A 25581-nucleotide genomic window follows, 5' to 3' on the forward strand; every position below is an offset into this window, starting at 1 on the left:
TTGATCCATTTCATTTTTTAGCATTCAAAACTGCTTTAAATTCAAACAAAAATTAATTGAGCTTAAAGATCTGGACAATCGGTTAACATACATTCAGCAGAATGTTACTGTCTTTGTGGCTGCTGGCAAGTTCCACGGTTAACTTTTCCTTCTCATTTTTCAGAGCCTCTACTGCCTGGGCTTTTTCAGCAGCAGCTTGTTTCAGCTCCTCACTGAAACACACAACCAGCATTTATTCAAACAACACAGAGTCAGATAAAAAGTGAAATCACAAAGGATTCCTATTCCACTTGTTCTTAAAAGAATTATAAAAAGAAGCAGCTCTCAACAATTATCTAATCTTTAATTATTAAGCTATATATGCAAAGAATGTTATGCTACAGGTTTGGTGACAGCAATTTACTGCGACCATGTGGTTGTCACACAGGCATTATATAGTACTAAAAAGGGGTGTGTGTACATATATAGTCACATCAAAAAAAAAACACAAAAAAATATATCACACAAAAAAAATAAAACTCTCTCCTCTAAACCAACCCCTCAAACTATTCCAAACCTGTATTAGTTTCTGTCTGCTGTTGAACACTAGAGAAGATATTTTGAAGAATGTGGGTAACCAGACAGTTGCTGGTAGCCATTGACTTTCATAGTATGGAAAAAAAATACTATGGAAGTTAATGGGGACCAGAAACTGTTTGGTTACCCAACATTCTTCAAAATAACTTTTTTTGTGCGTGTGTGTGTGCGCGTGCGTGCGTGCGTGAGAGAGAGAGAGAGAGAGAAAGAGAGAGAGAGAGAGAGAGAGAGAGAGAGAGAGAGAGAGAGAGAGAGAGAGAGAGAGAGAGAGAGAGAGAGAGAGAGAGAGAGAGAGAGATATCAAGGACATGAGGGTGAATAAATGATAACAAAATTTTCATTTCAGGGTGAACTATACCTTTTCCTATAAGAAGGAAAGGAAATTTTCCTTCCCTAGTATTATACATGGTTGAATTACAAACAAAGAAAAATAAATATCAGTAGCAGATTGAGACAAGATTTTAAACTGAGTGGAAGTTTATCATGAATATAAAACAGTTAATAACTTAATACCAAAGAGAAATTACTTAAATTCCACAATAACACAAAAAACAGCAATGTGGGTGAATAGTTGAAGACACTCACATCTCTTTACTGAGACTGCTGATCTTCTGACTGTCAGAACTCAGATTCTCTTGATACTGCGAGTTCTGCTGCTTCAAAGCATCCAGCTACAACAAGTACAGAGAAACGCGTTTAGAAACATCTTCTGATCATCTAAAAATATACACATTATAGGACAAGGACAACCTGGGGCGGGCACTAATAAATATGTAAAATTCTGCACAAAACTGACAAGAGATTTGCATAACATTCTGCTATCTCATGTTTTCAGATAACACAGAAATAGACTCTTCCTCCAGTCTGCAAAAAAGAATAGAAACTGCAGATGCATGGTTAAGACAATCTGCAGGTTTAAAAACAGAAATGTGAAATTTCACACTTTTGTTCAAGCATTTACAAGAATTATTCAGTAATACTAATACTGCATTATTACTAATTCATGTTATTTGATCCGTAAACTTGTCTAAAAATCATCCTTGACTTTGTAGGTGGATAAAATTCTGGTTATGCATTACTGACAATTTTGGTGGGTGAAATTTTACCCATGTAGCCAGTATCCTAGCCAGTGATTGAAAGCCTGAATATAAGTGTACATTTAAGATTAGTAAGCACTGATATCACATTAGTCACATGTAAACATGTATAAGTCTTGTGGCTATACTTTCAAAACAATCTGTATTTTCGAGACACCATGAAATCAAAATGTACAATTCTTTGTTTTATTCTAAATTATTGTAAAGTTAAAGGTGATTTATCAATTTCTATTATTATTATTATTATTATTATTTTTAATTAATGTGCTCTCACAATCTTTAATCAAAAACATTAATGATTATAATCTGTCCCCTTCAGCAACCCATCACTTACGTGAGATCACAGTGACGTTGTAAACAATCATTTCACAATGGACAAAACCATATAACCATATATACGCATACTTTTATTGCTTTACATGTACAGTTAATTAAATTTTGGATGCGGCAAAACATTTTTTTTTATTTTTATTTCTGATAATTTTTTAGCAGTTGAAGACGTCACCTCATTTCTCAGAGAGTCTAATTCTTTGTCCTTTTCTGAGATCAAGCCACTCTGTGTTTGAAGAGACTGCTGAAGTGCTGATTTCTCCTTTTCTGATTCACTTTTGAAAGTGCTTTCCCTGCACAGAAGAGAGAGATTGTATGAAATGTGCAAGGAACAAAATTAACTTCAGTCATCATTTACTCGCCCCTCAAGCTGTCCACTTTAGTGGAATGTTCACACTGCTGCTATCTATGAAGTAAAAATCATGCAGCTCCAAAAAGCGTGTTAGGTTTCAGATTTCAAATCACATATTCCTGCACCAGCTGAGTGACTGGAGATTAACAGAAATGCTATTGCATGACTTCTAAAGACTTATATATGGTTCACAAGTCATGATGGACTAATTTTATGATGCTTTTTAAATTTTCTTTCAGAGAGATTTCCTGGTCATTTTATGCTCTCATTGTATGGAAAAGAGCAACTTGAACATTCTCCTAAACATCTCTTTTTTTGGTTGTGACGAGGGTGAGTAGATGATGACAACTTTCAACTATTCCTTTTCATTTGAGGTTGTAGTAGGCCAATGACAGACTAGAACTAAAAATCATGCCCAGACCTAAAACAGTCTATAAAAACAGTCTATATGTCTATAAAAAGCATGAATAAATTGATATAAGACAGATCAGTTGAAACACTAAACACTGTCACTGTCTGTACTGCCATCTTGATTTTGTAACATTCGCCTCTGTACATATTTTTCTTTTTGTAAAAGTTCATTACCTCATTTTCATCTCCTTCAATTGGTCGTTGAGACTGTCACACTCCTTTTTGAGCTGCATTTAGATAACAGTGAAGAGAATTCAGGATATTTACCTCTCACAAAATAGCACATATATGAGAACATGTAAAAACGGAATTTAGTTTAAGCATCTGGATTTTGAGTCTTTTCTCATACAAAATAAAACAGTAAAATATTACACACATTTAGCTTAACATACATTTAGCAGAATGTTACTGTCTTTGTGGCTGCTGGCAAGTTCCAGTGTTAGCTTTTCCTTCTCATTTTTCAGAGCCTCTACTGCCTGGGCCTTTTCGGTGTCAGCTTGTTTCAACTCCTCACTGTAATACACAAAATTATTATGTTTATTAAGGCCTCTTTTGACTCCTTTGAACTGATGGAGAACCACTGTTTTACGCTGTTTCCCCACAAAACCACACTACAGTGATGTCACATTCAAACTTTTATAGTGTGTTTGGTTATGTTTTTTGTCTCTGTCAATATGCTCAATCGATATTTACTGTAATGATAACCAAAGAATGTGGGGAAAAGTCATTTATATAGCTACTTCAAGGATTAAAAAAAAAAAAACAGATGTTGTATTAACTGTGTCAATTATTTGTAACATGTTAACCGGCAAATATTAAATCACAGATTTATTTTTCCCAGCCCTAATAATAATTTGAATTAATATCATACAGAAATTACTTAATCTACCCAATTCCAAAGAATACAGAATTCAAGTGTAGACACTCACATCTCTTTGCTGAGGCTGCTGATCTTCTGACTGTCAGAACTCAGATTCTCTTGATACTGTGAGTTCTGCTGCTTCAAAGCATCCAGCTACAACAAGTACAGAGAAAATGATGAGCAGCTTGAAGCAGACACTACTAAATATCAATTATTCAACAGATATGAGGAGAAATAGCCTATATGAAGGATTTAAAAACAAATGTGCAGCTCATATTGGCATTTACACAAGTTATCTGAACTGCACATTTGTATAAATTGTGCTTTTAACAGCAGGCCAACTTTCCCAGGTAAATGAATGTCTGGTTAGACCATACTGATGTTATTCCTGTAAGTTTTAAAAAAAAAATTCTCTGTAAACCATACTTCAAGGATAGGTACAGCACATTTCTTTATTTGTGGTGCTACTAGGGCTGCACAATTAATCGAATTTCTAATCGCGATTACAATTATGGATGCCACAATTACGTAATCATTCAAAGTCCACTTATCTTATTCTGCATGCTTAAGATGCATTTTTTTCTTTCTACATGTTATCTTAAGCGTTTTTCCCATTATTTTAAATTTAGTTTTAGTATAACATTATAATACCATTCATATTTTTACTTTTTCATAATTTAAAGAAGAAACCAATCCAATGTATAGTTGACATTTGAGGCTTAATACTATAGAAAAGCACAAAGTTTTTCAGTTAGTGTATTTTCAGCTTGTTTATTTTCATATAAAAATATGGCATGTAGTTGCATCAAACTATGGTATAAACATTCAATGTAAATTGTGATAATTGTAATTAATAATCGCAATTACAATTGCAAGGGAATAAACGACAATTATGATTTTTGACAATCGTGCAGCCCTAGGTGCTTACACACTACACAAGCTTATATTTTGTGACAAATACATTACTAATGTACAGTGGAACGTACTTCTCAAAGTAAGAACAACAACAAATTTTTTTTTTTTTTTAATGGAACAAAAAATCTCTTAATTTTAATTTTAGTTTTAATTTTAGCAGTTAACCTGTTTCTCTGTTTAATGAAAGGAACTGTTAAATTTTCATTTGTTCACATTTTAAAAGATTAATTACATAGTTAATGTTTTATGCCTTATATGTCCATTTTTGATAAAAGTTTTATAAAATCACAAATTCAGAAAAGTTAAAACAGACAACTCAAGATCCTATTGCAGTAAAAATAAATAAAACAAAGTAGAAATAAAATGAATTAAATTGTTTTATGAATTAAATTGATTGGACATGCTTTATGATTATTAACATTTTATTGAACCATTAACAAAGAATTAAAAAATATTGAAATGGAAAATTAGAATATTGTACAGACTTCGAAGTTTAGTAAGGTTAATAAAAGTTTTATTTGATTAAACTTTTAATAAATTAATTTTCATGATTTAAATTAGACCTGATTTTGATTAACAAAATGTAATTTAACCATTAAAACTGAATCCACAAATATTAAAATTGAAAAACAAAGAATCTAGAAAAATTAAATTGAAAAAAAAAAAAAAAAAAAAAAAAAAAAGAATTTGGGAAATAATAAAACGTTTAAAAAATAAATCAGTAGTAGTAGTAGTAGTAGTATCTGTGACCCTTAAAGGGCACACACTTGGGTCTGGGTTTGTTGTTTAAGTGTTATAAAACTGCAAAACATGGCAGAAGTGTCACAATCCTGTTACCAAAGACTAGAAATCACACAGAGATGACAGGGCTGTGACACTTCATCCCTTTTTGTCCTTATAACAATGGTGTTAAATGTTATACCTTGGAATAATTCTTCCCTAACCTCAGCATGATTTTACCTTGCACTGCATTTCTTGCATTGAGTTCTTGAGCTGCGTTACCAGAGCCTCAGTATCGGACTTGTCTTTCTGAAGTTGTTGGTTCTCCTGGGTCAGTCTCTCCAGTGAAGTCTGTGCAGTCTGTTCTGCTTTCTCTGAGACCTACGTGCAAATTAACAGTAGGGGAAGAGTTCAACCTGAGGTCACATTCTGATTCTGATTAAGCATCATGAGACATTTAGTATAGTATAGATGTTTTTAAATGCCACATTTAATAATTTTACCATTTCTTTCAATAGTTTTTATGATTTATAATCTATTTATCTAATAGTATTTTCGCTGCAAAGTTCAAGACCTACACTTACAACTGCAGTACATGAATTGTCCAAATTGCCCCATGCTCTTTTACAATTGAAGTATTATGGTCTTACCATAGCTTTTTCTTTGAAGGTCTTCAACTCCTCAATCTGTTTCCTCAGCTCCTGGCTTTCATCCTGAGACACTTGGAGCTCTTGTTGAACTTTTTCAAACTTGCTGTTTAGCTCCTGCATTTCTTTTGTATGCTGTTCCACAGCATCTGCAAGAGCTTTCTCTCCCACAGCAAGCATGTCTTTGGCTTTAGCCTGATTGTCTTCAGCACCCTTCTCCTGAAGAGTCAGGGGAAAATGGCAATTTTTAAGTTATATAAGAGTGCACTTGAAAAACAGAATGAAAAAGGGAAAAAAAATCAACACAGCTGGCAGAAAGGTTTAAATCAATTCAAATAAAATCAAGAATTATTATAACGTTACAAGTGTTAAAGGGATAGTTAATCCAAACATGAAAATTGAATCACCATTTACTTATGTTGATCCAAATCCATAAGACTTTGGTTAATCTTTGAAACAATTAAGGACATTTTAATGAAACCAGAGGTTTCTTAGAAAACTTTTAACATCCACAAAGTTAAATCCATTTAACAAAGTAAAGCAGCCAACCTTGGAATTTTTTTTTTTGGATGGGGGTAAACAGTTTACTTTTTTTTTACTGTTTACCGTAACTATTTACCATAACTGTTTAGTTAATTTTTGCTATATAGTTTTTTTTAATGCCATTTTAAAAAATTAAAAAAACAAATAAAAACTCCAGTACACGTCTGTGTGGGCGATATGAGCAAAAATTCATATCTCGGTATTTTTTGGCTGATCTGGTATATGGTAACCTATATATCTTGGTATTTTGTATTTGGATTAAACAAAGTGAATGTAAGCATGTAGGCATATATTATGTGCAAAAAAGGGTTAAAATCACATTAAATTGTAACACTGCAATCTAAAAAGCAGAAGTTAAAGTTACTAAACTAAAAATGAGAATAAAAAAAAGCATAGACTAAATTGAGTAAAACGGCTATTTTGATTACCTCATTACACTTTACAGTTAGCGCTATCATATTCTGATTCTACATGTCACATTTATTGTCCAACTACAAATAAAAAAGCTATTGTGCTCCTATTTCATTGAGCTCTGTCTGTTTGGCAGCGGTGCTCGTTCTAAATGAAGTCTGTGGAGTTTAGCCAAGAATCGCAAAGCAAAAGCTCATGCACTTCTGACAGCAAAATGGAAATATTTCTATGGTGTTTTTAACATTTATAGATGGAGAATTTACCTGTGAAATGTAAGTTATGCATTAAGAAAAAAAGCACATCTCAAACACATTAAACAGCGGGTCTATCAGCATCACACGCAGCCTTTGAACTGAAACTATAAACTATAGGCTAATAGGAGAGAAATAAAACGCAGAAATTATTTAAATGCAAAACAAAAAACAAAACAAAAAATGCTCTGATTGGTTTAACTCTAACTTTTTCTGTTGCTTGTTTTGAATACTGCGCGTGGACAGAGGCGTCACCAGGTTTTTGCGTGGTTTAGAGTGACAAATCGCACCAGCGTACCTTGAGGGCAAAATGAAAATAATAAATACGAATTTATTCCAAAATTCGTACAGGTTGGCAGGTCTGGTAAAGTAATCATTTCTCTTCAAAAGGATGAGAAATCTTGGAGTAAACTGCTTGATTCATATGGATTCATTTTACACAGCCTTTATGACCCTTTGGGGTCTTCTAAATTTTGGTTACCTTGACCTTTAATTTAGGAACAGAAAAATTCTTACTTTGTGTTTTGAAGATCAACTACATGATGCAGGTGAGGAAATGATGATAACTTTAATTTCTGGGTGAACTATCCATCAAATCATTACACAAACACCAGAATGAGACGATGCCTGTATTCATTTAAAAATTCTTACTTTGTGTTTTGAAGATGAACCATGTGATGCGGGTGAGGAAATGATGATAACTTTAATTTCTGGGTGAACTATCCATCAAATCATTACACTTAAACACCAGAATCAGACGATGCCTGTATTCATTTAAAAATTCTTACTTTGTGTTTTGAAGATGAACCATGTGATGCGGGTGAGGAAATGATGATAACTTTAATTTATGGGTGAACCATCCATCAAATCATTACACTTAAACACCAGAATCAGACGATGCCTGTATTCCAGTTGGGAACAATAAGTATGTGACGGGAGAAGTTTAACAGTTCTCACCAAAAACGTGATCCTCTCCTGCAGGTTGGAAAGCTCTGCTTGGTGTCTCTTCTCAAGGCTTTTGGCTTCATTCTCAGCCTGGACTTGTGCTTGAGACTGTTTTTCCTCAGCTTGAGCTGCCTTCTCCCTCTCCTCTTCAAGTTTGTTCTGAAGCTCGTCTAGTCTCCTGAAATTAGGTAGGGTTTGTGAATTGGGTACGAGTTCCTGAAATAAGGCTTGATTTGCAAGTTTACAATTTAGTCTACCAAAATATTAGGCCCCACAAACAAAATCACTCTAATATGTAAACGGCGATAAATACTTCTGTTTACTTTCTGTATGGTTATGTTTTTAAGCATTTTAATCAAGCATATTAAAGCAGACCTTTCTTTCTGCTTGATATCCTCATTCAGTTTTGTTATTAGAGTAGAACTGTCTCCTGATGACTTTGTCATGTCCATAATGTCATTCTCAAGTTTAGTCTTGTCTTTGGTCAGCAGCAGTATCCTTTCTTCGTTTGCTTTCAAATTTCTCTGTAAAGCTAAGATGGAACAAGATACCAATCATACATAATTACAAACATGACATTTTAATTTGTTCTTTCACTGATTCATATTTCATTAAAGAACTTGGTACTGACCAGCAGACTGACTCTTCATATCCTGTAATTCAGCAGAGAGAGATGTGCATTGCTCCTCTTTATTCCTGAGCTCCTCACGCAACTCTGAAATAGACAGCAAATCAGTCACGCTGAATGTAAAGTTCAATTAAGCTCTATAAAATCTTACATATTTCAAGTCATAACTGTGTAATCTGTGCATACACATACCTTGATTAGTCTGAGCAGATTTGGCTTGATCATTAGATGTTTTTTCAAGATTCTGTTTCTAGAAAATTAAGAATGTGAATTGATATGAGGATTATGGCTGAAACATTCTCTGGCTTAATTCCTTGTATTTGCTTTGTTATTTTGTTGTGTTGTGCATAAGAGGATCACCATAGTTGGACTGACATTTATTCCCTCACTGAATCAGTCAGAGTGGTTCTTGAGTTTAACTCCTACATTTCCTAAACATACACCCCAGAACCCCACCATTACCCCTGCCACTCAAACAGGCTATAATCAGTGGTGTCATTATTTCTGCCTTTCACATGTACTTGTGATTCTTAAAGATGATGTTCACCCAAAGATGAGTGACCTCTGTGACTTACTTCCTTCTATGGATCACAAAAGATGATATTTTGAAAGTCAGTGGGGTCTAAACAACATTGGACCACGCTGACTTTCACTGTATGGACAAAAAAGCAGTAAATGTAAATGACAGAATATAATTTTTGGGTGAACTATCTCTTTAAGTGCTTCTACTATTAGTTATTTAAGTGCCTTTGCTGTATTTTTTTCATGTGATAATTTAACTAGTCAGTTTACATTTAGGTATCTTTTCAGTCACTTACCAGCTCACTAACTTCTTGCTCCAGAGAGCTCTTTTCCTGCAACAGGCCGTTCAGCTCTTGCTGTTTACCCTCTAGTACTGAGTTCAACTCAGTGACCTAAAGCAAGGTGTAGCACCATAATGAAGGGAAATGACGGGGGACAAAACATGAGGAATGTCACACACAAAAACTCAAAAAGTTGCCAGTCATACAAATTGGAATTTAAAAGTGAAGGAATGAAATATCATGGAAAATAACATTTTATAACACTCTTAAGAACAATGTTACCATGGATGTATAGGGCTGCATGATTTGGAGAAAAAAAAAGAAATCTGATAAAAATTGTGATTGTGAATAAAAAAATAAAAAATTTATAAATCCAGGTTTGCCATGCTTTTTTGTAGGGTCACACAATTTAGCAAATAATTTTTTTACTGTATACGTTTTATATGGCTATAAAACAATAATAAAAATTAATTCTTATTACCAAATTAAAATATTAAACAAATAAAAGAAATATAACTATTATAATATTTCACTGTAAAATAAGATAAACATCAGCATGTGTGTATGTGTGTGTATGTGTATACACACATACATATATACACACAGATAGACAGACAGATAGATAGACAATGATAAATAGATAAATTTTATTTTATTTGCAATTGTAAAATAACAACACTAATATTTTAATTAGTTTAATAAGTTTTAATTTCCATCAAACTTTTATTTTGACAGCAAGCAGCTGCAAAAATGGTTGGCACATGTTGAGTTCCCAAATGCAGGTTAAAGATACCCAAACTCAGAGCAGACGCAGATATGGAGTTTGTTTGGAGCAGCATTTACTGTAAACTGAGCCGCTCTGAGATGCTGCAAACAATGGCAGATCATGAGCTGCTTGTGTATGAACACAGTGCTGCGTTTCACTCTGAAACACAGCGCATATATTTACATAAGTCTTTGAAATTTCACAATTGCACTAAGCCATAATGTGATTGACTTTTAATTTCAATTAATCATGCAGCCCTATTATGCAGAATGCACAAATGACATGATCAAACAAGAATGACTGAATGAATGACTGAATGACCTGAACACCACTTATGTAAAATTTGGCACAATGAGATTTAAAAACTATAGCAGACGGAATGATTCCTGCCTGTTTCTCATATAAAGCAATTGTGTGTCTGAAATGCTTCTAAAATTATTTTAAAATGACTTTTGTCGCTGAGCTTGACAGCCCCAGTTTCCATTCATTTATGCTGAATAGAAAAGAGCAACTTGGACATTCTGCTAATGGTATGTGTTGACTACACCATTACATTTATATTTACTCTCATTGCATTGCATGAAGCATGCAATCAATGTTTCCAGAAATAAAAACTAATAAAGAGATTAAAAACTTCATATTAACTATAAATAGACATATTAATTAAAATAAATTGCACTCAAATAGTGCTTTTTGGTGTTTACGATCTACATTTGTTATTACTGATCTAAGTATTATTTAATCACGAAATGGTTTAGGGGTCTTGGAATATCTAAAAATAAATGGAGTTCGCACTCCAAAGAACATAGCATTTTTGCCAAAATCTTTGGCAACTGCTGTTGATTCTTCATTATCAGCCTTTGTAGATTCCTTGTTATGCATGTTCTACTTGCAAATGGACGTAAAGGCCTACCTTTTCTTCCTGAGATCTGGACTGGCTTTTTGCCTCCTCTATTTGGGTCAATAACCTTTGCATCTCTTGGTTCCCTTGACTTTGCTGTGACTGCAGAGTCTGAACGGCTGTTTTTTGCTCCAGAGCTTCTTGTGACTTTTCATGCAACTGCTGACCTAACTTAACTCCCGTGTCCTCTAGCTCTTTTACCCTGAGCTCAGCACTGTGAAGTTTTCCCAAGACATCCTCCATTTCCACCAGGTGCTGCTCCTCTGCCTTCTCCAAATTGGTGCGTAGCGTTTCTACCAGCCGTTCGTTCTCTTCGGTGACTTTCAGGAGCTGTGCCTGGTGCTCTTTGGCTTCACCCGTCCACCCCATGGTTTCAGAAGCATGTTTTTTAGCAAACTCTTCGAGCTCCAGTTTATGTGAGAATTTCAACTGTTCCAGAGCATTGTGTACCGCCAGCAGCTCAGATTTGCTTGCCTCATGGGAGGTTTTGAGCTCCTCCAAGGCTTGCTGGTGTGAGGCCTCCACTGATGCTAGTTTAGCACGCCACTCCACAATGATATTTGAATTCTCCTCCTTGGATTTTGCAAGCTGACCTAAAAGCTGCTCGTTATCCTTCGATAAGCGACCTGAGGATGACTGCAGCTGTGACAGAGATTCAGTGTGTTCTTTTTCTCGAGCCGCAAGCATCTCACGCAAGGAAGTCAGCTCTGCTTGGTGACTGTCACTTTGAGCGGCCAGCTGTGTATGGAGGGAACGGAGTTCCTCCTGGAGTACTGCCATGGTGGAGTCAGTAACCCCATCCTGCCCTGGTAATGCTTCCAGTGACTTACGGAGTGCAGCTACCTCCTTGTCCCTCAACACAAGATCCCGCTCCAACTCCAATATACGGGACTTCTCAGAGACTGTGGCCACCTAAAATAATAAAAAATGCTCTTTTAGTTAACTAATGTATGTGTGCTGTATGGATAATTGAGAATTAATCTGATGGTATGGATATGATTGTCTTTTCAGGTTAAAGTGGATAATTTAATTATATTTTCATAGAAATATAGTTCCATTCAATTTATATGAGCAATGTTGCATAAGCTAAGTAAAAAAAAAAACAAAAAAAAAAACACTGGGACAGAATTGGGTGGATTAAGGACTTTACAAGAGGGTGAGCAACCACCAACCCAAAACTGATCATCTAACTGGGTTCCCACACTTGAATGGATTATCATGATCTCGTCTGTAAATTTTTCATAGACATTGTTGAGCAGATTTACATTTATATGCCAGTGTGTTTGATTTTTCTTAATCAAATTTAATTTAGTAAGACCCTCTGATTTACACTACCTCTCTCTAATAGACTGCAATAGCTGGGTTCAGAGAGGAAAAAAAAAAACCTTTTTTACTAAAAAAGAACTGATTTTTACCAATAACCTATAAACTTTTAAAGCCTGCTGTAAGCGCTGATGTTGTTAATCAACAGTATATGGTTTAGCTGAAGCCATCAATTTCAATTTTAAAAAGAATCTTGATTAACAGCAGAATCCCTTTGAACCTGGTGAAACAAGTACATAACCCATAACGCATGGAAGAATATTTGATGTAGTGGTGAGTGATTTTGTAATAAACAATATATATTGTGTCTATATATGCAAAAGTGGCCAAAAGTGATGTCCGTTCTAGGAAAATGGACATCATTTATTAAAACATTTTAAGGATTTTGTAAGCATATTGCATAGTTGTACTAGGTGTGTAAAACTAATACAGTATATGCACTTAATTGTTTCATTTGTAATAATGCAATGAAACAACGTGTCATACAAGGAAAAAAATTATTAATTCATAATTACATTTTTGTTTTCAATGTATGCATTTTTCTGTAAGCTTTTTGTTTTTCTATGCATTTTTGTACATAGTAAAATAAAATCCACATTCCATGATAAACTTTCCACCACCTTGTGGCTCAACAATCTAACTGCACTAACTGACAGCCCGTCTAGAATGCATGCAGATGGAAATATCAGTAGAAAGTGTCTTGTCCAGTCAGATTAGAGCTAACTGTTATACATATAGGCTAACGACAGCCTAATGATCTTATTGTCAGGTTTATGTTCTGTTATGTGGACCATTATTTTGTCATTCTCTCCTGTTCACTTCCTGTTTCAATGCTATTTGGTTTTGGTTCCACTGTTTTCTGAATGACCTCGTTAGTTATATCGTAACACATACACACAGATTATATATATATAATACTGCATACCGCGCTATTGAGCCACTCAAAATTACCGCAAGGGAAATTCCCTCACCGTGACAGCCCTACATACGTATTTGATAAAAATGTGATTTCCTCAGCTTTTTGCTCAAAATGGTGCCTTTTCTTAGAACTTGCCTACATTCAACAAGTGTTGAAAAAAATAAATAACTAAATAAATAAAAATAAAAAAAACCTTGAGGCTAGAATAAAAGTTTAAAAGTAGAGGTTATGTTCTTTATTTTAATGTATTGCGTGTTCAGATATTCATACAACAAAATATTGTGGGGGGCATGAAATTGTAGTGAAAATGATTAAAAATGCTGGAAGTGGCTGGCAACTTTTTTCAAAAAGTCTAGTGGAGAAAGAGTTAAAAGCAAATTAGAAATATCCTCTCCGGACATCAGTTTTGGCCACTACATATACAACTAAATCAACTTTGATTGAGTAATTTTATATTTCTTTATAACATTTATTTGAAGCCGTTAAGTACACTCTCTTATACCGTTGTCTTCTTTTCTGATCTTTAAATAATTTTGTGCTTCTAATAAAAGTTTGTAATGTGTTAATTTGCTTTATAGCTGGTGGTTTGGTTCATGGCTTAAAATGCTTTAACAAAAACATTTTAAAAATCCCTATATGGGAAAAATAAATGGAAAAACCAAAATCCAGAACCAACCAATGCACTCTGTATATAAAATATATATTTCCTATAGAACTTCCTAAGTTTGTACGGATTTCCACAGGACAACTTACAATCACCTGATGTTTTCAGGTTCTCTATGACTTTGGGAACCCTGGTACAAAACAAATTTGCGTTCTCCATACCTATATGTATATTATGACACCACAATAATATTACAGCAATTAGATATTTAGTGTGTGTTAGTAATCATTGCTCAAATTAGTTAATAATTAGAATAATTGAACAACATGCAGTGAAGATCCCTAACTGATGCCCTGACATAGAAAAAATGTTAGATGGAGCATTGTAGCATATCTTCAGTGATCCTTGACCCATAGCCCAGGTGAAGATCCATTACCCTAGAGTCTTCTAACTCCCTCTGAAGTTTGTCAGCTTTGGTCTTTTCAAAGAGAAGACTCTGTTCAAGCTCCTTAAGAAGGGCATGCTCCAGCTGCGTCTGCGTCTGTTAGTACAGAAAGGGGAGAGGAAGAAACACAACCAGTGCCACCATCACATGCCAGCCTGATGCAGAAAGACGAGGAGTGAGGAGGACAGTTGTGGAAATGTAACGCAGAAAAAGATGAGCAGGAAGATGTTGTGATGAATCAAGTCAAATCAATGCCACAACTGAGAAAAGTGTGAGGAAATATTGCAAGATTATTGGTCAATCCTTATAGACATGCTGATGATGGCCAAACAAACAAATAAAACGCCAGACATTGCCAAACGCCATGCAGCATTATAGTGACTGGGGTTAGGAACACTAACAAAAACGGTACTTTGACCACAACAAAGAGGAGAGGAACAATAAAAAAAAAAAAAAGTTATTCTTAATGACTAAGCACTAAATCAAATAAAACATGATTATACTGTAGTTCGCACAATGAGATCTTCATGTAGGTTAGTGACTTGTTATGGCATTACAGATTAATTCAGTATTTATTACTCTACCAAATTTAATAGACTTCCAAGACTATTTAAAAAAAGACAACAATTTTGCATTTAACATCATGCTGCACACTGTGTGGGCTGGATGATCAACTTGACAAATGAACTTGAAAGTTGATAATATAGTATCCATTTTCCATGGAAATTCACTTGTAAAACAACTAACCTTTGTTATTTTTAATTAAACAATTTTACTTAGTATAGCTTCAACTGATCAAGTATGTAAAGCATCTCCACAATAATTCATTGTCTAGGTTGCTGATTTGCATGTTTTATAACCTAAAATCATTAGCCAACAGTTTCATGAATTTAAATGGATGAAAATAACCTAAGAGTTATTTTTGAATAAGTAGGTCAAGACATGAAAACAACTCAAATGTGCAATAATGAAGGCTGGAAACAATCAGTGAACCTATCAAGAGTACTTGATTCATGAATAGAAAATATAAACTAACAGACACATTACAGCTCTTTAAAATCTTATTATGCAGTTGATTCATACAAATATATTGAACTCAAAGTAGTGTGACCAATACTTATGTATAATATTTGAAAATGCATATGTTTCAAGTTCTGCTGAATGGATACACTTTCATAGTACTTTCATAGTTAGGTCTAGTGGTTGACCGATATTGTTTTTTTTGACAGCCGATGCCGATATCTTGGAATGCAGGGTGGCAGATGGCCGATATAAAGCCGATATAATTTTATTTATTTTATTTAATATTTAAGAAATTTGAAATCATTTGAAAATGGATTAAATTAATAAATGTGTAAAATAAGCATGCTTATACTTTAAATGACAATGTATTTTTCACATATAAACAAATATTTAATAAAAATATAATTAAAAAGGAAGTTAAACACTAACCAACAGGGTACTCAGTATTCTGAGAAGTTTGTGTGCATTGGGAACCAATATTTTTTTCAGATAAAGCCAAGATAACACTCATTTTACATACAGCAAACAGTGAAAATGACATGAATATTACATTTGGCAAAAGCATGAAGTGCAGCATAATTTGAAATCACAAGTTTAAAGTTTGTTGATTGCGCGTCTCAATGAAGCTGAAGTCTCCTCCTGTCTGTATTCAATTCACACGGACCGACCTTCATGCAGAGTACACGCGATCGTACAGGATACAAAAGCACACTTCATAAGATCTCACAGCTGGATTTGACTAAGTTTGCAAGGTTTTTGAAATTAGATGTGCATTAGTCATTCAAAGATTTGTTTAAATTATATAAATGTTGATTTGCTGAATGCTGACGGCAAACAAGAAAGTAGTATAATGTTTGCCTTTCCATTACTAACAATATAAAAGCAATCATTATAATACTTCAGTTCTATCTGATTATTAGACAGACTTCTGTCTGTGGACAGAACTGTTAACGATGACAGCGAACAAGAGGGAGAATGTGAGCACTGTCTGTTCAGACGCTGCCGTTCTTAGCACCGTCAAAATAAAAGTCCTGCCACAAACGCATCGGCCAAACAGAAAAACTTATTGGTCAATGCCGATATTTGAAAAATGCCAAATATCAGCCGATATATCGGTCGACCACTAGTTATGTCAACAAAAAATAGCAGTCCAGTCTAAATAAAAGAATTTTCTCATTGTGGTAAAACTGGACTCATCTTTATTTGGTTTGAAATTCAAATTAGGGAGTAGTAAATGTGGATATGATGCTATAACTTAAAGCAGGGACCTCTAATAGGAGTGTAACGGTATATGTTTTCGTACCGAACGGTTTACGGGGCAAATTTCAAATGGAAGTGATCATCCCAATGCCCTACTCCCTTCGAAGGGCAGAGTCCTTGGAGTGGAGGACTTTGGAGTGAGCAGGGCACGTGTGTGCCATTATGTACCCATTTGGAATACCATTATGTAGCTGTTTGGAACTGTTGCAAATAAACATACATTTTATATTTTAAAAAGTTTTATATATATTCGTTTTTATGTATTATATAGCATATTTTAAAAACTTTTTAGAATATAAAATGGATGTTTATTTGTAACAGCTATGCTAACAACAATTTAAAGAAATTTGACGGGCACCGTGCTGCGTTGTGACAGAAACATGCCAGCTGAAGATAATGAGAAAATGACGCTCCCTTTGCCAAGTGCATTCCAAATTGCTACATAATGGCACGCATGTGCCCTGCTCACTACAAAGTCCTACACTCCAAGGGCTCTGCCTTTCGAAGGGAGTAGGGCATAGGGATGATCACTTCCATTTGAAATTTGCCTCGTGACCTTTCAGTACAAAAACATGTACCGTTACACCCCTAATCTCCAACCCTGCTGCAGGAGAGCACCCATCCTCCGGACTTCAGCTCTACCCCTAGTCCAACACACCTGCCTGCAATTATGAAGTAATCCTAAACACCTTGATTATTTGGCTCAGGTGTGTCTTACTGGGGTAGGAGCTGAATTCTGCAGAGCAGTAGCTCTCCAGGAGCAGGGCTGGAGACTCCTCCCTTAGGGCTTCTGTTTTAAACAACCAACATGTAAATAACAGACATGGATAACATTGAAAATGTGAAAAACATACCATTTACTCAGCTTTCCCACAGCACTGTGGTATTTAGAACGTCTATCGGTCATGCATCTTGTCATGTAAATTCAGTGAATGGATCAAAGTCTTGTGTGACCACAGCTGTGGGTCTGAATGTTATATCAGAGCAAAAAATTTTCAAATACCTCCAAATCTCCTTTGGTAATGCAAGCTTCCTCCACCCGAAACTGCAGGTCCTCCACCTTCCTGTTTGGGACAATAATTATTTATCATTGTCAGTTTTTATTTTCATTTTACGTTCTTACTCCTTCGTCAGCTGTATTTTATGTACTTATTTTTATTTATTTATACTTTTCCATTGAAGGGCATGAGAAATAAAAAATAATTAAAAAAATAAATAATAATAATAATAATAAAAATAATAATAATAATAATAATAATGTAATAAATATAAAAACTATAACTTAAGTAACAGTGAGTACATGTCAGCTGGTGCACTATTATTAACTATAAAATAACTTTGGTTGTATATTTATAGTAAATATTTCATAAAGTTGACTGAATTCTGACATGCTGCTAAGAAAAATGCAAGCATCCCCACCACCACAAAAAACTATATGACCTTTTCCCCCATATAATCAGAGATAAATGTCAGCAAAACTGGTTACCAGCATTCTTCAAAATGTCATCTTTTGTGTTTGATAGAGTGAAGAAAGTCATACAAGTTTGGAATGACATTATGGTGCGCATATTAAGTCAGCATTTTAATTTCTGAGTGAAGACTATTCTCATTCGATGAATTTTATTGAACAAAAATGCAAAAGCCTCCAAGTGCCATTTGAAATTTTCTTCTGAAATTAGCATTTTTCTCAGGCTCCTAAGTGTGGGTTCAGTAATTTCACTTTGATGGCAATGAATAGGTTCTTTTTACTGCCATGAAAGTGAAATAACTGAACATAAACATAGGAGCCTGAGAACATTTCACTTACAGGCTTTTGCATCTGAACTCTTCATATGGCCCTTCATCAACAATATAAATATTCATTATCAATGAATACTTTGTCTACTAGTTCTAAGGTTACTTATATGCAAATACATTCATAAAAGTCATGAAAAGCCACAAAATTCAAACTGATTTCATTGAGTCTTTAATATGAAGAAACCTTAAATTGATTCATTAATACTACACCTCTTTTCCTCCTCCAGCTGGTTGAGCAGTTCCACCTTCTCTCTGTCCGCAGCCTCCACAAGCGCTCGCAGCTGGTCCATTTTGGCATCAACCTCCAATACATACTACGATTCAAAACATTTACATTACATTTACCTAATCTAACCTTATAACTTGCATTAATATTTTCCATATTTTATATATACAGTGCTGTGAAAAAAATGTAAATAATATATTTTTATATATATATATATATATATATATATATATATATATATATATATATATATATATATATATATATATATATATATATATATATTAGAGAGAGAGAGAGAGATCATCAAACTAATTTTAATATTACAAAAGGATAACCCAATTAAATACAGAATGCAGTTTTTAAATAATGATTTTATTTATAAAAGGAAAAAAGCTGTCCAAGCCTGCCTGGCCATATGTGAAAAAGTAATTGCCCCCTAAATCTAATAACTGGTTGTGCCAACCTTGGCAGCAACAACTGCAATCAAACATTTGCGATAACTGGCAATGAGTCTTTCACATAGCTGTGAAGGAATTTTGGCCCACTCTTCTTTTGTTTTAAATTTTTTTAATTCAGCCACATTGGAGAGTTTTCGAGCATGAATGGACTGTTTAAAGTCATGCCACAGCATCTCAATCGGATTCAAGTCCGGACTTTGATTTGGCCACTCCAAAACCTTAATTTTGTATTTCTTAAGCCATTCAGAGGTGGATTTGCTGGTGTGTTTGGGATCATGGTCCTGCTGCATAACCGCGCTTGAGCTTGAGATCACAAACTTACGGCCGGACATTCTCCGTCAGGATTTTCTGATAGGGTGCAGAATTCATGGTTCCATCAATTATGGCAAGTCGTCCAGGTCCTGAAGCTGCAAAGCAGCCTCAGACCATCACACTACCACCACCATGTTTGACTGTTGGTATGATGTTCTTTTTATGAAATGCTGTGTTGGCTTTATGCCAGATGTAATGGGACACACACCTTCCAAAAAGTTAAACTTTTGTCTCATCAGTCCACAGAATATTTTTCCAGAAGTCTTGGGGATAATCAAGATATTTTCTGGCAAATATGAGATGAGCCTTTGTGTTCTTTTTGGTCAGCAGTGACTTTTGCCTTGGAACTTTCCCATGGATGCCATTTTTGCTCAGTCTCTTTCATATTGTTAAATCATGAACACTGACCTTAATTGAGGCAAGTGAGGCTGCAGTTTTTTAGATGTTGTTTTGGGTTCTTTTATAACCTCCTGGATGAGTCGTTGTTGCGCTCTTGGAGTAATTTTGGTAGGCCGGCCACTTCTGGGAAGATACACCACTGTTCCAAGTTTTTCCATTTGTGGATAATGGCTTTGACTATGGTTCCCTGGAGTCCCAAAGCCTTGGAAATGGCTTTATAACCCTTTCCAAACTGATACATGTCAACTATTTTGTTTCTCATCTGTTCTTGAATTTCTTTAGATCACGGCATGATGTGTGTTGCTCTTTAAGCATGCTTCACTTTGTCAGACAGGTTCTATTGAAGTGATTTCTTGATTAAACAGGTCTGGCAGGAATCAGGTCTGGGTGTGGCTAGTGAGATTTAACTCAGCGTTATAAAATAATATGGTTAATCACAGTTCTTTCTTGACTTAACAGGAGGGGGCAATACATTTTTCACATAGGGCCAGGTAGGTTTGGACAGCTTTTTTCTCTCAATAATTGAAATCATTTAAAAACTGCATTTCGTATTTACTGGCATTATCTTTGTGTAATATTACAATTTGTTTGATGATCTGAATTTTTAAGTGTGACATGGCTGGCTTTTTTCCCCCATTATTTAATCAAAACTGTATTTTTATATGTGGATATCCCTTTATGGCTGATTCTTTTCTTTATGGCAGACAGATTCTTAGTCCCAATCCCATTTCTACCCCTTACACCTACATTTTGCGCGTCCATGTGAAGGGGTAAGGGTGTCTCGATTCTCTTTTGGTTGGAGAAGTAAATAATGTATTTACTACATTATATTTTCGTTGCTGGAAAATATAATGTAGTGATTCAGTATTTAAACTGTTATTAATAAAAGTCATGGGGCAGCGTTGACAAGTTTCTTTGCTCCTAGATATGTGAGCTGCGCAATCTCTGATATATGTGAGTGTGTGTCAGTAACCATAGCATTAATATAGAATGATAATTATAAAGGCTCTACTGCGCACAAGCACACCAGTATAGGTGTGTGTTTTGTAGGAGCTAGACAACGTATAATGACGTGTAACGGTATAGTAGTGGTGTTCCATTTCTTAGGGAAATATTATCAGGGGTAGGTGAAGGGGTATAAAATAAAATTGCGACTGGGCCTTACTGTCATACACACACCCTTGTTACTCCGATTACATACATAGAGGTGACCCAGAGTCAAAAACCTGAGAAATATCTAGAGATAAAGGTAAAACATTATGTACATGCCATGACTGTATTATTAGTAGATTCTGTAATCACTACTTCTGAAACAGAAAGTATCAAGTGGAAGTAACAAGGGGAAGAAAGGCTTTTATTAGAACCTCAGAGCCTGAGCACTGACGTAAATGAGCGCTCATTCTTCCTCTTCATTAGCTTATAAAGGCTATAATACTTTTTATATGCTGACAGCATTCCATAAATGTGCATTTATATCATTTAAATCAGTATTTGAATATCTAATAAACATTTAATTCCACAAACAGTGTAGAATTTAGCAAATGCAGTTAAATCTTCTAAACTCTACACTGAAGTCTGCTTAAAAACATGTATAGGCCTTTATCACAGTCCGCGTGTCGTCACATCCGGCTCCGATTAGTAGTGTTAAGGAATTTCTGCCTGCTTTATTGTCAATGGACAGACGGCAATTTTGTGAAGAAAATTAAAACTAATTTAGTTTAGTTGAACATTGACGCAATAAACGTCAATGTTAAAACTGCGTATTTATACCGATTCCATACTATGTATCATGTCATCCTTCATTTTAATGTGCAACATTAGCCTATCTGAGCGACTGTCAGCGCTGCTAATGTTGCCAGTCAGATTAATGCAGAGCTCGCAGCTCAAATAACTGCCAGAGGAATACTCGGACTGATAAAATTTTATTTTATAATATTATTTTGTTTATTTTTGCATTATATTTATTGCAATTAACCTCCAGTTCTTTTTCACAATATAATGACATTCAATCGTTGCACGCAATCACTGAGAATATAACTTGATTAAGATGATCAAACTTATTTTTAATTATCATCTATGGGCTGGAAATATTTCTTTATTTTAACAACTTCAATTTTGATGCAATTGAGATTGCATAATAAAGTCAGCGCGTGAAAACAATGTGAGCTAAATGTTTAATACAATTTTGCCCTAAACCTTTAATTTAATCCTTCTATACAGCCTTAATTTAGTCATAATTAATGTTTTAAGCTTTGGCTAATTCTAATGCTTATGTGATATGTTGTTTGCATATTTTTCTCGTTGTTCTGAAATGAAATAAGGTGATCAGACTGTGAAGAATTGCCTATACACATACAGCATTGCTTGCACACTCCTGTTTAAGTCTCGAAATACGCATCGGGATATCGTGACAACTTATTCCTTCGTTTCATAATACTCAATTAATTGTTGTAACCTGAGATTGGCGTCTTTAGAAGGCATATATGTGCTGAATTCTAGATAAATAATCCACAACAATGACATGCCATGGGCACAGCCGTTGACAGAGGCTGCAGCGGAAGTTCTTTTACGCTTCTATTTGAATCTTCCGCTTTTCAAATGCGGAAGTGTGATAAAGGCCTATACTGTGTGCAAGATCTATGCAAATGATCCAAGCAGTGTGAATTGTATGCAGAAAGTAGTCTTAAAAAGAAGAAAAAAATAAATAAATTCACTGGACACCCACAGTTAATTTCTACGATTATAAGTTACTGTGGTTTAGTTCCCCACCTCCCAGTATACATTAACTAATTTAATTCATATAAATGTGTGATTAGTTGATTAATTGCACGTTTAGTCGACTACTAGTCAACTAGAAAAATCTTTAATCGGGGGCAGCCCTAATAAACACATGCACTATGTTTAGACGGTGCCTTAAGAACTAGTTTGACCAATCAATCTTACTTTAAAGTCTTACTTAGATCAGTCTACATTTTTTTTTTACAAATTTGACTAACTTGTAAACAGCTTAAGCAACCGGCCATTGCTTACAGTATTTGCTTCTCTTTTTCACGTTTAACAATTTATTTGTGAATACTTAATTGTTAAATATCTTAAGTGTAAAGATGTTTATTTTTTTTTATCAAGTTCACCTTATTTTATTCATTTTTTAATTATTTATTTCTAATAAATTAAACATTAGATAAAATAAATGTAAATTTAATTGCATAAATTGGTATTATGCATGCTTTCCAAAATATCGGATCTGCATCAGACATGAAAAAAACCTATATCAATTGACCACCCCTCATGAAGTAGTCTTATGTTCCAAAACAAATCCATAAGCAATTGTTTTGTGTTAATGCTAATATTATCTTGGTGTAAAAAAAAAAAAAATGGAAACATCAGGAGCTGATGTTAATAAGTTCAATTTATGTTGTAATCATCTGAAAAATGCTAACCTTACTAACATAAATGAAGTAGTCCCAGAACTCTAACATCAATATCAGCTGTCAAAAACTTGCTTACTCTTCTGTTACACACTCAAAAGTATCTACAGCTTAAAACACATTTGGCTACAGCTAATTTCTGATTTGCATCCAGAAAAGTACAGAATGATTACATCTGATGAGCTTTTAGACATTCTAAAGGCTGGAATAGACTACATAATTTTTGTCCAGCTTATGAGTCTGGTGAAGCTGATTTTAGTTGCAGAGCCAGTCTGCAGATTTGGGTTGACAGATTTCAAAGAAAATCGCACCGTGTATGATGGTCATAGTCTCTGATTTGTTAGCTTCAGACTATGAATACATCCAGTTGGAGGATATCAAACATGTTATATATTTTGGGCTGATTTTAGAACACACATTGTTTTCATTTGTCATGCATCTCCTAGCAACAAGGTGCACGTTTTAAAATCAGTTCAGATTTTAAAAGTCGTGTATTGTACTCCAGTCTTAAGCTGCTAATTATTTTTCTACAATGAAAAAAAAAATTGGTGTAGAAATAATTTGTACTAGTACATTTAACAAAATACAAAAAAATTACATGTAAAACATTGAATTTAATGTCAAATTGTGAAGTAGAAAGACTAAAAAAGGCTGAAGTAGTTTAACTGAGGTACTGACCACATTATTTTTCTAGAGCATCTTGCTAAATGATTTCAATAATTTCAAAGAGCCTTGCAGTCTTCTGCATACAATGGCTTAATCCTGTGTTACTAGTTCAAAAAGGATAGTTTAGAAATTGCAATGGAGCACTAAGATATGTGTAATAAACTCATTTAGAAGACCATTTTAAGGACAAAAACCTGAAAAATGTCTTGAGGTGTGGTAACTGACAACAGGCTGATTAAGAAAATTATTGAAAAAAATAACAGAAAAAAAACAGCAGCTTTGTTTTGGGGCATTACCACGCATTATTTTTCTAAAATTCAATGGCCTGTTATCAATTATTCCTTACTTGATAAAACCTAAATAAACAGATAACAGAAGACACGGCTGGGTCTAACCTGCTCCTGGCCTTCTCTCAGTAACGTAAGCTCCTGCTCCACTTCGCCCACATGACTGGTTGCCTTGGCAACCTCAGCTCTCTCCAGGTCACGCTCGGCAAGGAGTTGCTCAATGTGTTGCTGTTTCTCCTTCAGGGCTTCCTGAAGTGCCGTAGTGCCAGAGATCTTCCTCGCATACCTTGTAGACGTCTCTGTCAATCAGAGAGAAATTCATTCAGGATCTTTAAAATTACAGAAACCGTATTGCCTGTTTCATATAATATTTACTCAGATATAGTTTTCAGATATGACCTTAGCTCTAAAGCTAGACTTAGTTACAGTTGTTACTAAGTAAGCAGGTGTTCACACCATTTTTAGAACCATTAAAGTTACATTTACGCTGGGCTTTGATTTCATACAAATCCAGAAGAACCTTATATGTTCAGATAAACTGAAGGTAGAATGCTGGAAAATTTGATCCTGCTATCAGACCTAACACATTCTGTGCATTTTTATAATTACAGCTGAACAATTAATCAAAATAAAACCAGAATTGTGAAATGGCTTAGATTACAAATGGTAAAAGGCTGCAATTTAAAGTGCACCTATTATGCAAAATTGACTTTTACATGTTGTTTGAACATAAATGTGTTGGCAGTGTGTCCACACAGCCAACCTATAATGATAAAAATCCACCCTTTTATTATAATTTTTTTATTTCCATTAATCATAAGCAGTGTCTCAGAACAAGCTGTTGGCAGAATACGTAAAATGTTATGTCACATTTTACAAGCCCCACCCACAACTGTTGACAGACACTGCTGTTTTAGCAGAGACCCTGCCCTGAGTCTGCCGCACACAAGCCGCCATGTTTATCTTCATACTAGAGTATTTAAAAGCAGCATTCAATTAAGAAATGTCTTCTTATTAGAGCTACAGAAATGATTCATTCAAGAGCAGTGAGTGATTTTCTGTTTATTTTATTGTTTGGGTCATATTAACAGCTTAGACAGCAGTTGTACTGTATATTATGCTGTTGTAAATTAATACACAGATCTACTATAAACATGCAATTTCTTTCCATCTGTTTACCTTCACAGACATAACCAACTTATGTCTGTTTTTAACAAACTTGTGTGTATTTGACAGTTTAAACATAATAAGACATGAAAGAGAGTACTCACAT

General features: G+C 34.6%; 1 protein-coding gene across 1 annotated transcript in view; it reads right to left on the reverse strand.

Moving 5' to 3' along the window:
• Positions 1 to 25581, reverse strand: part of LOC109076458 (CAP-Gly domain-containing linker protein 1-like) — a 40760-nt gene that overhangs the window by 6356 nt on the left and 8823 nt on the right. Inside the window, exons 6-23 of the mRNA XM_042725081.1 lie at positions 24417 to 24614; positions 18740 to 18843; positions 17736 to 17796; positions 14441 to 14545; positions 11171 to 12070; positions 9507 to 9602; positions 8881 to 8938; positions 8692 to 8775; positions 8436 to 8592; positions 8073 to 8238; positions 5914 to 6129; positions 5504 to 5644; positions 3696 to 3781; positions 3159 to 3279; positions 2941 to 2993; positions 2179 to 2296; positions 1162 to 1247; positions 92 to 212 (exon numbers count right to left, since the gene is read on the reverse strand). Of these exons, the coding sequence (XP_042581015.1) occupies positions 92 to 212; positions 1162 to 1247; positions 2179 to 2296; positions 2941 to 2993; positions 3159 to 3279; positions 3696 to 3781; positions 5504 to 5644; positions 5914 to 6129; positions 8073 to 8238; positions 8436 to 8592; positions 8692 to 8775; positions 8881 to 8938; positions 9507 to 9602; positions 11171 to 12070; positions 14441 to 14545; positions 17736 to 17796; positions 18740 to 18843; positions 24417 to 24614 (2871 nt within the window). The remainder of the gene's footprint in view (positions 1 to 91; positions 213 to 1161; positions 1248 to 2178; positions 2297 to 2940; positions 2994 to 3158; positions 3280 to 3695; positions 3782 to 5503; positions 5645 to 5913; positions 6130 to 8072; positions 8239 to 8435; positions 8593 to 8691; positions 8776 to 8880; positions 8939 to 9506; positions 9603 to 11170; positions 12071 to 14440; positions 14546 to 17735; positions 17797 to 18739; positions 18844 to 24416; positions 24615 to 25581) is intronic.

This window comes from Cyprinus carpio, chromosome B5, assembly GCF_018340385.1.
Source record: "Cyprinus carpio isolate SPL01 chromosome B5, ASM1834038v1, whole genome shotgun sequence".
Taxonomy (NCBI): Eukaryota; Metazoa; Chordata; class Actinopteri; order Cypriniformes; family Cyprinidae; genus Cyprinus; species Cyprinus carpio.